We start from the raw sequence: 16,150 nt of genomic DNA on the forward strand, positions 1-16,150 counted from the left end.
AATTATGAACAATATCAGAACAGGACTACTTTATAGCCAAATGGCTTAACTACAAAATTTGTTTTAGAATCTTGTCACTAGCATAACATGCAGATCAAATGGCATAGAGTTATAGAGGGTGGTGGCGGTGGTGGCGGTGGTGGCGGTGGTGGCGGCGGCAACCTAGTCAAAGCATTTTTGGCTTTTGTTCTAGAACCCTAGATTCCATTATGGCAAAAATTGCTGTCCCAGCTGACAACATTCATATTCGGCAACCAACAGGTCTTGGGCATGGTTGGCCAAGGAAGACTTTTCGCAGGACAAAGACAGACCAGACACATTTGAAAAATGGAATCTTAGTGGGCACCGTGTTGCTAAAAAATTCCCCTTCCATCAAGTGCCAAAAATAAGTGTGAACATTTTTGGTGCGTGATATATGCGGATATAGTAGGTCAGGAAAGAAAAGGAGATAAAGAGATTACAGGCCCATTTGGCTATGGGAAGAGAAACAAGGCTGGAGATATTTTGTTAGACTTTTGTATAAGAAATGAGCTGATCATTGGTAACACATGGTTTTGAAAGAAAAACAGTCAGAAGAGAACAGATATAGCTGGGATAACAAAATCAAAACTCTGATAGTTTACTTTTTGGTTGAGAAAGGTACCAGGGAAATGTTGATAGATGTAACAGCTCTCCCAAGTGAATATTTTGAAGGAGATCACAGAGTTGTGATAGCAAAGTTAAAGATGAGAAAGATACAAAAGATGACTCAGATTAGGCAGAGAAAGCTAAGAGTGTGGAAATTGCAGGAGAAGGAAATAAATGAAGAGTTCCAGACACACATTAAAACAAGCATACCTAAGGAAGACATCAGAAGGGTCGAAGAAGTATGGGCGTACTTTAAAACAGTCATGGTGGAGTCTGCAGAAAAGACCTGTGGAAGAGTACCAAGAAGGAAGAAAGATCAAGAAACGCCCTAGTGGAATGACAGGGTAAAAGATATAGTTAAACGGAAGAAACAAGTTCGGAAAAAATGGCTGAGAAATAGAACAACAGAATGAAAAACAGAATACAGGCACTGCAAAAAGGAGGGCTCCAAGGAGGTTCATGAACAGAAAAAGAAATGCTGGCAAAAATTCACTGAATCACTGCAAGAAGATACAACCAGAAGTAAAAAGATCTTATTCCAGTGGGTAAAAAAGAAGAAAAACTCAAGTGAACGTGCTAACTTCATTAAAAATGAATAGGAGGAAGTGATGACACAGAAGCAGGATATATTGCAGAGGTGGGGAAAATACTTTAAACAGCTTTACAATGTGCAAAATACCTCAATACAAGGAGAAATTGAAGAACCAGATTTACTGCAGATGGAAGATAAGCAAAACGAGGTGTCCATGGCAGATATTGAGTGGGCCACTAACAGGATGAAACGAGGCAAGGCAGCTGGACTTGACGAGGTCACCATAGAAATAATAATAGCAGCAGGGGCAATTGGTCTATCTCTTCAGAATGATATGGAGAGAAAAGACTGTTCCAAAAGAGTGGATAAAAGGGGCCATTCTACTAATTTTCAAGAAAGGTGACAGAAAGCAATTTGATATTACAGAGGAGTAATACTGATACTTCATACACCTAAAATTCTTGAAAGAATCTTGGATAAACGAATAAGAGACAGAATAGAGGAAAATTTGGCAGAAGAGGCAGGTCCACATTTGACCCAATATTTACATTGCATCAAATTATGGAAAGGTATTGGAAATATGGAAAGGACATGGTAGCAACGTTTCTAGATATTGAAATGGCATAATATGTCAGTGTCCCAATGAATTTGGTATGGAAAACATTGACACATGCACAGATTGGGAATGAAACAAGGCAGATGGTAATAGCATTGTATCAACATTGCAAAAGCTGTGTTAGAACCAAAGTGGGTCAAACTGAATAGTTCAGAGTTGAGACAGGCTTAAGACAGGGAAGTGTACTGTCTCCCTTACTCTTCATTATCATCATGGATAGAATTCTACGTCATGTCAAGGAAACGATGATGGGCGAGCAAGTAAAGTCTATGCTCTTTGCTGATAACATTGTAGTTTGGGGATATAGCGAAGAGGAAGTACAGATACAGGTTGATTTATGGATTGAGGAGATAAGAAATTTTGGAATGAAGATTAGAACTGCAAAAAGCAAGACTTTGATCATGACGAGAGGTAGCGAAAAATCCAGGGGAGTGATAAAAATAGGAAATGAACCTCTTGAAGTAGTGAAAAATTTTAAATATTTGGGCAGCATGATGTCACAAGATGGAAATTTGGACGGAGAAATTGATTTAAGAAGACACCAGTCTGCAAGTTTCTACCAGTGTGTGTGAGACACATGTATGGAACAAAGATGTGCCAATGAAGTGCAAGAAGGTTTCATACCCATCCTATTATAAACCTACACTGACCTATGCTTCAGCAGTTTGGACGTTGACTAAGCGGAACCAAAGTAAGATACAAGCAGATGAAATAAAGTTCTTGAGGAGCATACAGGGAAAGACAAGATGAGATAGAATACAAAATGAGGAAATAAGGAGAAGTGTGGGAGTGTGTAAACTTCAAGAAGAGACTAATATAGCAAAGCTGAAATGGTTTGGACACATGATGAGAATGCCAGGAGAGAGAATACCAAAGAGAACATTCATGGATATAGAGACTGCAAAGAGGCCTAGGGGACAGCCTAGAATCAGATGGAGGAGCTCTGTTGTGGACTGTATTACAAATAGAGGAGTTGATAGCAATAAAGTACTAGAAGAGGAGTGGTGGAAAGATTGAGTAAGATGGAGGGCTTTGGTACACTACCCTACCTAGAAAGAATCTGGAAAAGGGATTGGAAGAAGAAGAAGAAGAAGACGACACATGGGGGGATTGAGTACATGGGACGACATGGGATGCGTAAGTATGCATCATTGTTATCAGGCTGAGGTTTATATTTGGTACTGAAGAGATCCACAAATGTAGAAATTTCCAAAGCAAGCGACCTTCTAGGTGTAATAAAATTATGTTCCAATGAAATGTACTGAGTTCACTCTGTTCTACATTTATATTTTCTAGCAGTCTATATCTGATCTACAACTTCATTAAAGAACTGAATAAAACAAAGAAAGGTCACAACATTGATCTTGGTTTGTATGACCTAGGTTGTCTTCTTGGCGGAGATCTCCGACTGCTACTGTTATTATTGAGGCTGAAATCACTTGACAATCTCTAACAAAGAGATGTTCGCCTTCACAGACACAATCCCTTTCATGTCATGAATCTACGGATTCAACCCCGGCTCACTGTCAGATTCAAACAGCTGATTCCTCCTTTAACCTGGATCCGCCCAAGATTGAATTTTTTGAGAATAAAGTTGTAACTTTTAGCGTTGGATACAGTGCGCGCGGTTTCAATAATAAGAGTCCAAGAAGACTGTGTAGTTTGCCGTGCCATATATGGCACGCTGGGCGGATTCAGGTTAATCGCTAGTTCGCGTGCTTTGAAATGTGGCATCTCGTGCGAGATACTAAAGCCCTCATTTCACAACTCTGTAACGTAATGAAGCAACTCGTCTTCCAGCTCAGGAAATTTACCAGTTTTCAGCCCTCTGAATGCCTTACATGTTCGGCTGGGGGGTTCTGTAGCGTAGCTTTCTGTTTACGCCAGTAGCGAACATTAAACTCGGTCACACTGAATTCTCGATCGGCAGCTCTGTTACCATGTACTTCAGCACATTTTATCACCGAGTTTAAACCCAGCCGAATAACTTCCATGTTTCTCTGTAACTTAAAGATCGACCTACATGAGAAAACTTGACTGCCTGGACAAGGAAACACTCCCGGTTCACGTGATCAGCTCTGCCGGACGGGTAGCAATAAGCATATTGACAAAGACGGACGAGTGAGAGAGATGGTGAGTGTGACTGACTAGCTAGGAATGTGGTCTTAGGGCAGGGGGTTTGCGAGTTAGGTACTTTTTCTTTTTAAAATACAACTGCTAGCCTCAACCGTTCTGCAGGAAGAAAGAAATTCAGGTTTTTCTTGTACTGTCACGTAAAAAGTACTGTAATAGCCATTGGTACAGTCCCGATATTTAATGCAGGCATGTCCATGGAATACCCAAACTTTATTTCATGTATGTACCGTATGTCTTTATGACGTCAGAAATTAATGCGAGTTATGTGCGGGGATTTTTTCCTGCAATTTCAACTGTTAAAAATGGGGTGCGAGATATATGTGGCGGCGAGTTATATGCGAGCAAATACACCATATATCATTTTTTTTAGCAGTTGATTATAACTTAATTCTTCACCAAACCATAACATAGTGGTCTTTTGAGGTTAAATAATAGCATAATTCATTGCTACCTATGTCATTCTGAGCCTGCCCGTGTCTCAAAAGCAAGCCATCATTCTAAAAAAATCAACCGATGATGAAGTATTAGAGAGATACATCTTAAAAAATTGCCAAGGAAGGAAACTTGCTTTAGTTAAGTCACCCCACAATGGTATTAATGACATTGCATGATGCAAAATAGGTTTCTACAGCTCGCAGAATGGATGATAATCACTGCCGGGTGATTTTCAGAGTTTATCTAGAGTTTTGCAGTCGATACATCTTCTCCAGCTCAAAGCTGGCAGTATAGTGACCTTCAATTCTGGATCTTATTCCCAGCTGGGGACATTATAGCTACGTCTGGTCTTCATTTCCATACAACACATCACACTACTAACCATTACAAAAACATACAATAGTGAATACATCTGTTCATAAAGGGTTGGCATCAAGAATGGCCTCTGGGCATAAAACTGAACTTAATCCAAGTGATTTACGTATTTATTTATCTATTTATGCCTTTGCAAGTGGTGAAGTTCAGGCTCTTGGTCCTCTCTTACATTTAACCACATTCTATACTAAAGGATAAACTGTGTATTCTTAAAAGGTAATAAGATGATGATTATGACGATGATAATGGTAAATAATAATGTTATTGGTTTTTCCGGTTTTCGGAGATGCCGAGGTGCCCGGATTTAGTTCCGCAGGAGTTCTTTTACATGCCAATAAATCTACCAACACAAGGCCGAGTATTTGAGCACCTTCAAATACCACCGGACAGAGACAGCATTGAACCTGCCAAGTTGGGGTCACAAGGCCAGCGCCTCAACCGTCTGAGCCACTCAGCCCGGCAATGATGATGGTAAGGGGGGAGAGGAGCTTTTAACAAACAATCTGGAGTGAAAAAGAGAGCATAAGATAACATATTGATAACATTTTGTATGTAACTTGATGATGATGACGATTTTAACAATAATTTAGAAACAAACAAATAATCTATAACATAATATTGGGAAAGGCCAGGAAGAAGAAGATAAATCCAGCATTAGAAATGCTCCGAAACCATTTGTTGTACAGAGTCACTGTTTTAGACTGCTAGAGAGAAATTTCATTTTCGTCTGCCTGGAATTGTAGGTGACTACAAGGATCCAAATACCATATCATGTACAAGGTATAATACAAGGTATAATGGTTGCTATTTCAAATAATTTTGAAGTTCTAATAACTATTCTGAATCCAAACGCAGTTGATGGACTGAGTGAGAGCTAGAAGTAGAGGTGGTGATAAAGAATACTTAAAGAGTCCTTTATCACATTTAAGATCATGTTGTTAAGGTAGTTGACAGGAAGACCTAGTTCAATCAGAAACATAGTTATGCTACCTCTGAACTTCCCATTTTTAAAAATAATAGGATGATTCATTGCTAATGATGTCAATCTAACTAAAGTGATACTGACTAAGGTACTGACTAAGTATGACCAAGGTATGAGACAGGCAGGGCTCATATGTACCTCCCATTACCTCTCCTGTTTAAATCAGTTTCTGAAACCCAATGCACTGCCTCAAATACTTGCCATTTCTTTAAATGCAGGAAGGAGACCAGTGCAGTGCACACTCTGTGATGTCACATATTCTTTTGCAGTTCACCTTTCATGTATCTTGTTGTCTTAGCAGTACGAATGTTGGTTATACCCCCAAAAATACATGATTTTGTATAAGTATGTATATATGAAGTGAGGGATGAGGTGAGATAAATTTATATGGCATATTTCTTATGGCTGGATGCCCTTCCTGATGCCCATCTCAGCTGAAGGGTTAAGGAGGTGAAAGGAATTGGCTGTGGCTTATGAATAGGAACTGTCCTGTCACTTGCCTGCAAGTGAAAATGGAAAATCACAGGACAGCCGATATGGGGTTCGAACTCATGTGTTTTCCAAATGCAGAGCTTGGCTCCATAGCCATAGTGCATTAACACGCCTGGCCATTCCGCTCGGTACGTGATTTTGCATAAGTATTGTAATTCAGTGTTTAGGTGTGAAGATATCAATTATTTGTGTTTGTGACCTATTCTTCTTCTAGTGCACTAAAGATGGCTATGAGGGAAGAGTAAGGTAAATTGTCTTGAATATTTTTGAACTTCTTAATGAAGTATAAGTAATGGAAAGGAACAAACAAGTGACAGATAAAGTCATATGCAGAAAGACAGGAACGTACAATAAATAGGATAAACACAATGGGCCAGTTGCAGTAATGATGACTAGTTTTAACTCTTAGACAACATCTACCCAAACAATGTCTAAGTTATGCAAGATGTTCCATTGCATAACCAATATTCAGGTGGTGCTTAGCTAGACGTCGTTTAAATTTCAATATTGGTTTGAAAAATTAAATAGAAGTACTTTCCATACAACTCTTTGCTTGTCCCAACCAATGAAATTCATCGGTGTGTGTGCCCAGCGTTAGTCAGCTGTTGTATGTTTGACACATTACACAAACATGGCTAAACATGAGCACAACTTGCCCACAGATAAGAACAATGCTTTTGGTGGAAATAATATCAATGAGAGTAAAGCAATATGTCACCATACAAAGAAGTATTATAGTGTTGTCGTTATGGTGAGTGTAATCTAAGTAGCATTGGCACAGGGAAGATGAAACTATAGTAATCTGTAACCGAATGAGTTGTATGGCCCAAACAGATGTTGGCTTACGTTCTGGAGATCATAGGTTTGAAGCCCACCTTTGGCAGTCCTGAAGATTGTTTTCCATAGTTTCCCCATCTTTATATCAGGCAAATGCTGGGACTGTTATTAAGGCAACAGCCCTTCCTTCCCAGTCCTTGCTTTTTCCTATCTTATGATTGCCAAAAACTTACCTGAATTAGCATGAGGAGAATTTAAAAAAATTAAAAAACACACACACAAAACCTACCTTTGTAGTGTCATTATTATGTATACTTATTTGTGTCAGGTCCCTTATATTTTCTCTTGAACTGCAAAATCGCATTTTAAACTGTACCTCCCCATACATTTCAAGTGAATTGCAGTGAATTTGCATCAGACAACCTATAGGAGGCCATCGAACTAACCTTTCTTTCCGGAATCGTACAGTACAAATTTATGTTTCATAGTATGTTAAGCAGCCTTTGGTTGTGGCACCATACACAACCATTAACTCAGCTCAAGGGAGATAGGGTCACCTTCCCTATTCCTCCACTTAAGTAATTCCTATCTGGCGCGTCCACGTCGTGGGGGTGGGCACCCTACACTTCAGTAGGCCGGAGTGTTAGGATGGCTGAGTTCAGTCGGGGACCCAGTCCCGTGGGGTATAACATGGAACCCATGCCCAGGGATACGGGTGAAGACCTCAGTGCAGTGAAGGCTGGTACAGTGGATCTGGCGGAAGAGGCAATATCTGATTCCTGAGAACTGACTCGGGGCCTGCTGCCTTGCAGGTTGATAGGGGACTATTAAAGGCTAAGGAAGATAACCCTGACAGAAAAATCTTCGGAAGTGATAGGCCCAGCAAGTCAGCTTCTGAATAATTTGGAACTGCTTTCAAAACTAAACGAGGCATCGGATGGAAATATTGTAATCACCAGAATAATGACTCTAGTTCCCTCCTTGGTAATGATATTAATGATGGTTCAATACCCGATGCTCCCTCACAACCAAAGAGGAGAACACACAAAACTCGATATGAGACTGTAATCAAAATTGCCACGCTAAACATTCTGACACTAACTAGCAAAATTGAGGAATGTGTAGACTTAATGAAAATAAGGAACATAAACATACTGGGTCTCAGTGAAACTAAGTGGAAGGGAAAGGGATCAAAGAAACTCAGAGAGATATATCATCTATTCTGGTCAGGTGGAGATCAAACAAAAAACAGAGTTGGTGTTGTTATGCATCATCAAATGAAAGATCATGCAGTAGAAGAAAAATATGTTTCTGATTGGATTCTTCACATAATGCTAAAATTGTATTCTACCCAGAATATCAACATCATTCAGTGCTATGCACCACAGACTGGTTGTGAAGATGAAGAATAAGAACATTATGAAGAAGAAAGACATAGAGGAAAGAATAAGAGGAGATGGAACGATTATCATAGGGGATATGAATGCTCAAGTAGGAACTGCGAGAGATGGATATGAAAGTATTCCAGGAGCACATGGATGGGGTCCACGAAACTCAGAAGGAACTAGACTCCTTGATCTCTGTCTGAGGAACAACCTTCTAATAGGGAACTAATGGTATCAAAAACAAAAAAGCCATAAGGTCACAAGATATGGATGGGATGGAAAAAGTGAATCTCTTATATACCAGTCGATTGGAAAACAGGCATCATAATTCCAATTTTCAAGAAAGGAGAAAGAAATATTTCAACTATAGAGGCATCACTTTAACATCTCAAGTTGGTAAACTTTATGAAAGAACTAGCAAGATACCCGTGCTTCGCTACGGTATTATACTGAAATTTATAATTGAATGCTTATCATTTTACATATAACCCACCGATATTCGCGATCTGACTCGTTTTCTGAGAGATTCCGCCAAAATTCGCGATCTGACTCGTTTTCTGAGAGATTACGGCAATGTTCCTCCCATCATTCTTTTTTTTTTTCCAGCAATCGATTTCGTACTTCCCGGGATAGGTCCAGGTATTCCACCCGGTCAGTTGGGTCCCTAAATCTTTGCCATCTTTTCCTCTAAGCATTTTTAATGTGGATCAAATCCTTGAGGAGATCCGGCGTGGTGTCGTCTTGGGTGCCTTGGAGGTATTGAACCTCTACTTTGCGGTAAATTACATCTGCTGCCGTTGTCATTGACGTCAGTATGACCAGCACCATTGTCGCCCGTAGGCAGGTGCGCAGGACTTCTGGCGATACGAATGACATACGTCCGTGCATTATTGACCTTATTACAGAGGTGAACAATTGCACGGTCAATCATATATCTATCGTTTATTTCAAATATGTTTAAATTTTTGTTTATATGCCAGAAGAATCTACTGTAATCTAAGAAGGTTCTCCAAAGGTAAAGATGGCTCTTGAAAACGAACCCAGGAGAGATTAAAAATGATCGGTTTATGATCAGAATAAGTACATGGAAAATCCACAGCCTGTTTCCAGTCATTCAACCGGGTCAGGAATGGAATGAATGAGCCCTCCCGAAGCCTGTCGCACTCCACTGGGGCAATGATTAAATGAATGACAAATGAAATGAAATGATATTGGAGAGTGTTGCTGGAATGAATGTTGACGGGGAAAACCGGAGTACCCGGAGAAAAACCTGTCCCACCTCCGCTTTGTCCAGCACAAATCTCACATGGAGTGACCAGGATTTGAACCACGAAACCCAGCGGTGAGAAGCCAGCGCGCTGCCGCCTGAGCCACGGAGGCTCCTTATAAGTACATTAGAAACAGTAAAATCAATTGGTCTCACCTCCGTTTTCACCCCACCGCGGTTAAGTTGATTTACCTCCCCCCAAAAAAGAAAACGTGTTCCTTTATCTTTAAAGGAGATTTCAAATACCAATGTTCACGTGTGTTACCTTCAGTTTTGAGATATAAGTATTCCCATGAAAATAATTCACTTTTTTCACTTACTTTCACACTCCCCGTCCCCCTTAAGTGAATTTTCGGGCAAAAATACTTGTTTCTTTAATAGTAAAGGATCTTCTAAATACCGATTATCTTCAGTTTTTTAAGATATGTGTCCTCATGAAACGAATTCAACTCCTTTTCACACTCGCCCCCAAAAATGATTCCCCCCCCCCAAACGCGTCGTTTTATTTTTAAAGAAGATCTAAATACCACTTTTCACGTCTGTAACAACTTTAGTTTTTATTAGATGTAAGTATCCTCATACAATTAATTCAATAAATATTTCAAATTTTCACCGCCACCCCCCCCCCCAACCTTCTGTGGATTTTCCGAGAATACCTGTTTCTTTACTTTAACAGGAGATTCCAAATATCAATGTTTACGTCTGCAACATTTTACGTTTCTGAGATATACTGTAGATATAGTTTTTCTAAAAATTCACCCCAATTTGTCACTCCTGTTTAACCCCCATTAATTAGATTTTCCAAAAACAAAAAAAATAAATGTTTCTGTATTTTTAAAGGAGGTTCCATATACGAACTCTCTGGTCTGTAATATCTTCAGTTTCTGAGATAGAAGTATCCTAATTAAAGACATTCAACCCCTTATTCACACTTTTTACCCCTCCTACTGGGATTTTCTGAAAACAAAAAAATACGTGTTCTTTTATTTTTAAAGGAGATTCTAAATATCAATTTTTACATCTGCAAACTTTTGAAATTTTGAGATATGGATACACTCATTTTTAAAATACACCCCCCTTCACCCCCGCCCCCACTATTTGGATTTTCTAAAAAAATACACGTTTCTTTATTTATGAAGGAGATCCCAAATACCGATTTTCAGGTCTGTAACATTTTCAGTTTCTGAGAAATAAGGATCCTTATTAAAGGCATTAAACTATTGTTCACCTCTTTTCACCCCTCCTATTGGGATTTTCCGAAAACAAAAAATACGTGTTTCTTTATTTTGAAAGTAGATTCTAAGTACCAATTTTTACATCTGTAAACTTCGAAAGTTTTGAGATATAGATACACTCATTTTATAAATTCACTCCCCTTTCAACCCTCCACTATTTGGATTTTCTAAAAACAAAAAGTACACGTTTCTTTATTTTGAAAGGAGATCCCAAATACCTTTTTTCAGGTCTGAAATATCTTCAGTTTCTGAGACATAAGTATCCTCATTGAAGGCATTCAACCCCTTTTCACCCCTCGTATTAGGATTTTCCGAAAACAAAAAAAAATACATGTTTATTTATTTTTAAAGAAGATTCTAAATACCAATTTTTACATCTGTAAACTTTTAAAGTTTTAAGATGTAGACACACTCATTTTAAAAATTCACCCCCCTTTTCACCCCCCATTATTTGGATTTTCCAAAAACGAAAAAATACCTGATTCTTTACTTTTAAAGTAGATCCCAAATACCAATTTTTAGGTCTGTAATATCTTCAGGTTCTGAAATATAAGTAGCCTCATTAAAGGCATTCAACCCACTTTCACCCTTTTCCACCCTTCCTATTGGGATTTTCCGAAAACAAAAAAATACGTGTTTCTTTATTTTTAAAGGAGATTCTAAATACTAATTTTTACATCTATAAACTTTAAAAGTTTTGAGATATAGATACACTCATTTTCAAAATTCACCCCCTTTTCACACCCCCCATTAATTGGATTTTCTAAAAACAAAAGAATACGCGTTTTTTTTATTTTTAAAGGAGATCCCAAACACCAATTTTCAGGTCTGTAATATTTTTAGTTTCTGGGATATAAGTAGCCTCATTAAAGGCATTCAACCGATTTTTCACCCCTTTTCACCCCTTCTATTGGGATTTTCCGAAAACAAAAAAATACGTGTTTCTTTATTTATAATGAAAATTCTAAATACCAATTTTTACATCTGTAAACTTTCAAAGTTTTGAGATATTGATACACTCATTTTAATAATTTACCCCCCTTTCCCCCCTCCCATTAATTAGATTTTCCAAAAACAAAAAAATACGTTTCTTTATTTTTTAAAAAGATCAAGTGTACCAATTTTCAGGTCTGTAATATCTTCAGTTTCTGAGATATAAGTACTGGTATCCTGATTAAAGGCATTCAACCCCTTTTTCACCGTTTTTCACCCCTCCTATTGGGATTTTCCGAAAACAAAAAAATACGTGTTTCCTTATTTTTAAAGATCCTAAATACCAATTTTTACATCTGTACACTTTTAAAGTTTTGAGATACAGATACACTCACTTTAAAATTTCAACCCCCTTTGCGACGGAATATCCAAAAATCCTCTCTTAGCGAGCACCTACATCTTAATATGAAAGTATCTACAAAATTTCATTTCTTTATGTCCAGTAGTTTTGGCTCGGCGATGATGAATCAGTCAGTCAGTCAGTCAGGACAAGTTATTTTATATATATAGATTATAGAGCATAAAATCAGACCCCTTGTTGAAGAGAACTTCTTCAAAGAACAGTATGGATTCAGGGAGGGGAGATCAACAACTGACCTTTACAGTACGTCAGTTAATGGAAAAATACTACGAACACAACCAAGATTTGTGGTTAGCCTTTCTGGATATCGAGAAAGCATGTGATGCTGTGAACAGAGAGAAGGTGTGGGAAATACTGAAGAAAATTGGAATACAGGATGACATGATACACAGGATCAAGAATCTGTGTGAAGTTACCCGAAGTAAAGTCAAAACACCTGTAGGAATGACTTAAACTTTTGATATAAAATCTGGGTTAAGACATGGTGGTGTTCTGTCTCCTCTTCTTTTCACCACTGTAATGAACGAGATGCAAAGAAAAGTTCACCAAACCATTGGAGGTAAGAAAATTAAAGTTATCTTGTTTGCGGATGATATATACTTGTAGGGAGACTCTAAAGAAGACCTTCAAGAACAAATAAACTCCTGGACAGAAGCTGCTAAAGGATATGGACTCATCTTCAGCTAAGAGAAAAGTGAGGTTATGGTCATGAAAAGATACGGACAACCAATGGGACACATTGAAACGGAGGGGAAAGAGCTACAGATGAACCATCAATTCAAATATCTTGGAAGTGTTCTCTGATACTGGTTCTATAGACAAGGAAATTTCCCATAGAATTCAGGCAGGTAGCAACTTTTACAAAAGAGTTAAGGACATAATATGGAACAAGAAAATACCAACAAAATGTAAGAGAGTCATATATGAAACCCATTACGTACCAATCCTGACCTATGGTTGCAAAACATGGACCATGAGAAATAAAGATGATAGTAGAATCCAGGCAGCAAAAATGAGATTTGTCCGTAGCATGATTGGTAAAACACGGAGGGACAGAGTCCGTTATGAGGAAATATGCAAGCAGGCTCAAGTTGTAAGACTGGAGGACAGAATAAGAGCGCAGCAACTGAGATGGTATGGACATATGCGACGCATGGGAGATAACAGATTACCAAAACAAATGTATGATCTAAAACTTGAAGACAAAAGACCAAGAGGGCGACCAAGACTCAGGTACAAGGACATGGTGAAGATTGACATTGAACAGCGAGGACATACTTTGGAAAGCATCGAAGAAGGAGAGAAATTCAGAGACCACAACTGGTGGAGAAGCCTCGTTAGCCAACCCACTGCTTAAGATGGAATGACGTGGGATATATATGTATGTAGTATGTTAAGTAGTGTCCTCAGCAGTATTTGAACATCGCCTGTTAAACATTGGGTTTAGACAGTGTCTAAGTGATAAGCAATGTCTTTGCAATGCACCAGCCATACTTAGGCCTTGTTTAATCATACACATCGTCTAAATACAGTTTCTGCAATCTGCCTAATGACAGGTCAGTATCGGAAGAGGGAGCCAGAGGAAGAGGAGACAAGGAAAAGCACAAAAACACAACAGGATCTAAACAATCTGCACACTGTCATGCACTGCCTTTCTCAAACAGATGGGAACATCAATATCAGAATTAAACACAACCAAAAGGTGGATTGCATTTTCTCTGTAGTCTAAGACTGTATTACTTACTGCCATCTCCACTAGAATCAGATGCAGTATCTGGAATCTTGAAATCCTCAATTAAAGTTTCGAAGAAGTCCATGGTACATTCTTGTGGTTTCTTCGTTATGTCAGGAATGACCTTCAGATCAGAGTAATCAATTCTGAATTTAGCAAGTAAACTTGCCATGCTGAAAAAGAAAGATTTAAGTACATTACACAATAGGCATCACAAAATTCTCTCCTTTATTAAATGAAGATACAATAGCCCCTGGAAGTAGTGGAAACGTTTAAATACCTGGGGAGTGAATTAATGGAGAATGCTCGACTGGATGCTGAGATTAGTAAAAGGATTCAAGCTGGAAGTTGTTTTTATCATAGTGTAAGAAATATGTTATGGGACAAAGATGTGCCAATGGAAGCAAAGGATACTATGTACAAGATGTATTACGTACCCATAACAACTTACGGAGCAGAAACTTGGACAATGACATAGAAGGATGAGAGTCGAATACAGGCAGCCGAAATGAAATTCTTGAGGAGTATGATACAGAAGAGTAGAAGAGACAAAATAAGGAATGAGAAAATCCAGGAAGAAATTGGAGCGGAAAAAATGACTGATAGAATAGAGAAGAGCCGACTAAGATGGTTTGGGCACATAAAGCGAATGAGCGACGAAAGAATGCCAAAAAAGGTGATGGAAATGCAAATCCAAGGAAGGAGAGGCCGTGGACGACCACGATTGAGATGGAAGGATACCATCCAACGCAGCATTATAGAAAGAAACCTGGACTGGGATAAAGGGAAATGATCATGATGATGATGATGATGATGATGATGATGATGATGATGACAATAGGCGGCTATGTAATTTTCTGGAAAAGAATTGTCAGTTCAACAGAAAGGTTGTAATTTTTTTTTTAATTTGCTAATCTGTTAATAAAGTAGAGAAAGTTAATATAGTGGAGTACCGTTAATCCAATTTTTGGATTAGCCGGAGAATAGTTCCTACAATACAGTACAGTAAATAATTTGAAATGTCCATCCTTTAGCATTTGCATTAATAAAATACTGTATAAAATTACAGTATTTAAGAACCCATATAGGGAAAAATGACTAAAACTTGTCTCTTGAAACTGCTAAAGTACGGTAACGGGTTACACTTTTGTTTTCGTTTATGTTTAAAAAGTTCTACAGCTCTCTCGGTAGTAGCGTTGCAGAATATGAACACATGACTCTCACCAGAGCATGCCACAGCTGTGAAGGTCTCTGGGCGATTCTGCCATCCTCAGTTAGCTGCTGGCTTTGTCTCAGTTTGCAGCGCTATACTGTGATAAATTTGACTAAGGTAAGGCTTGAAAATGGCATGTAAATGACAGCACAAGTCTTGCACTCTTCAAGAAAAACTTGAAGAGCTGAAACAGTTGGATAAGGGTGACAGTTTGGTGTTCAAGAAGCTACGATTTCCAACTGGAAGGAAAACTGTTCTAAAATCAAACAGTTTTGTACATCATCGTTGGCAGACATCCTTAAAACCCACCAAACATCAAAAGGTCCAAATTCGATAAACTTTATGAAGTGTTTTATTTATGTTTTCACAGGAGAGGCAAAAAGGTACTCTGTTAAGTGGATCTCTTGTTCAAGAAAAGGCGTTTCAATTAAATAAATTATTGAATGGAGACGTTTCATTCACTGCCAGTACCAGATGGTTCGATCGATGGAAGAAAAGGCATGGAAAACGACAGTTAACAATAACAGGAGACGGAAGAACAGTTATTAGGTAATCATGCAGCTGCAGAAAATTACATCAGTGAATTTAATGACTTGGGAGCATCGGGAAATTATTCACCGCAAGAAGTGTATAACATTACAAGTAATAAATATCATTTTTGATCTGTATTGATGATAATTGATTGAAATAATAACAATAAGTCAATTTATTACTTTGTCCACCTGATCAATAAAATAAATCTTGTCTTTGTTGAATTACATTGACATGTTAATTAAAATGGTACATATAGGCATCATCAGCCATGGGTTTAACCTTGAAATAAAATCAGGCACCTGATGTACATAAAAATAAAATAAAACTAATTTATAAAAAGCCTTGAAGAGACTTGAAGGAAAATTGACACATGGTAAAAGACTAGTACAATGTTGGTTTTAAAAATGAATAAATTAACTTATTGTTATTATTTCTTTCAAGAAGTGTATAACGTCGAT

At 38.2% G+C, this 16,150-nt stretch overlaps 1 protein-coding gene across 1 annotated transcript in view; it reads right to left on the reverse strand.

Annotated features, from left to right (window-relative positions):
- The window catches only part of LOC136863365 (bumetanide-sensitive sodium-(potassium)-chloride cotransporter), a 756,312-nt gene that overhangs the window by 24,482 nt on the left and 715,680 nt on the right, over positions 1–16,150 (reverse strand). The window contains exon 18 of the mRNA XM_068225649.1: positions 13,958–14,118. Within this exon, the coding sequence (XP_068081750.1) occupies positions 13,958–14,118 (161 nt within the window). The remainder of the gene's footprint in view (positions 1–13,957; positions 14,119–16,150) is intronic.

Source organism: Anabrus simplex, chromosome 1, assembly GCF_040414725.1.
Source record: "Anabrus simplex isolate iqAnaSimp1 chromosome 1, ASM4041472v1, whole genome shotgun sequence".
Lineage (NCBI taxonomy): Eukaryota > Metazoa > Arthropoda > Insecta > Orthoptera > Tettigoniidae > Anabrus > Anabrus simplex.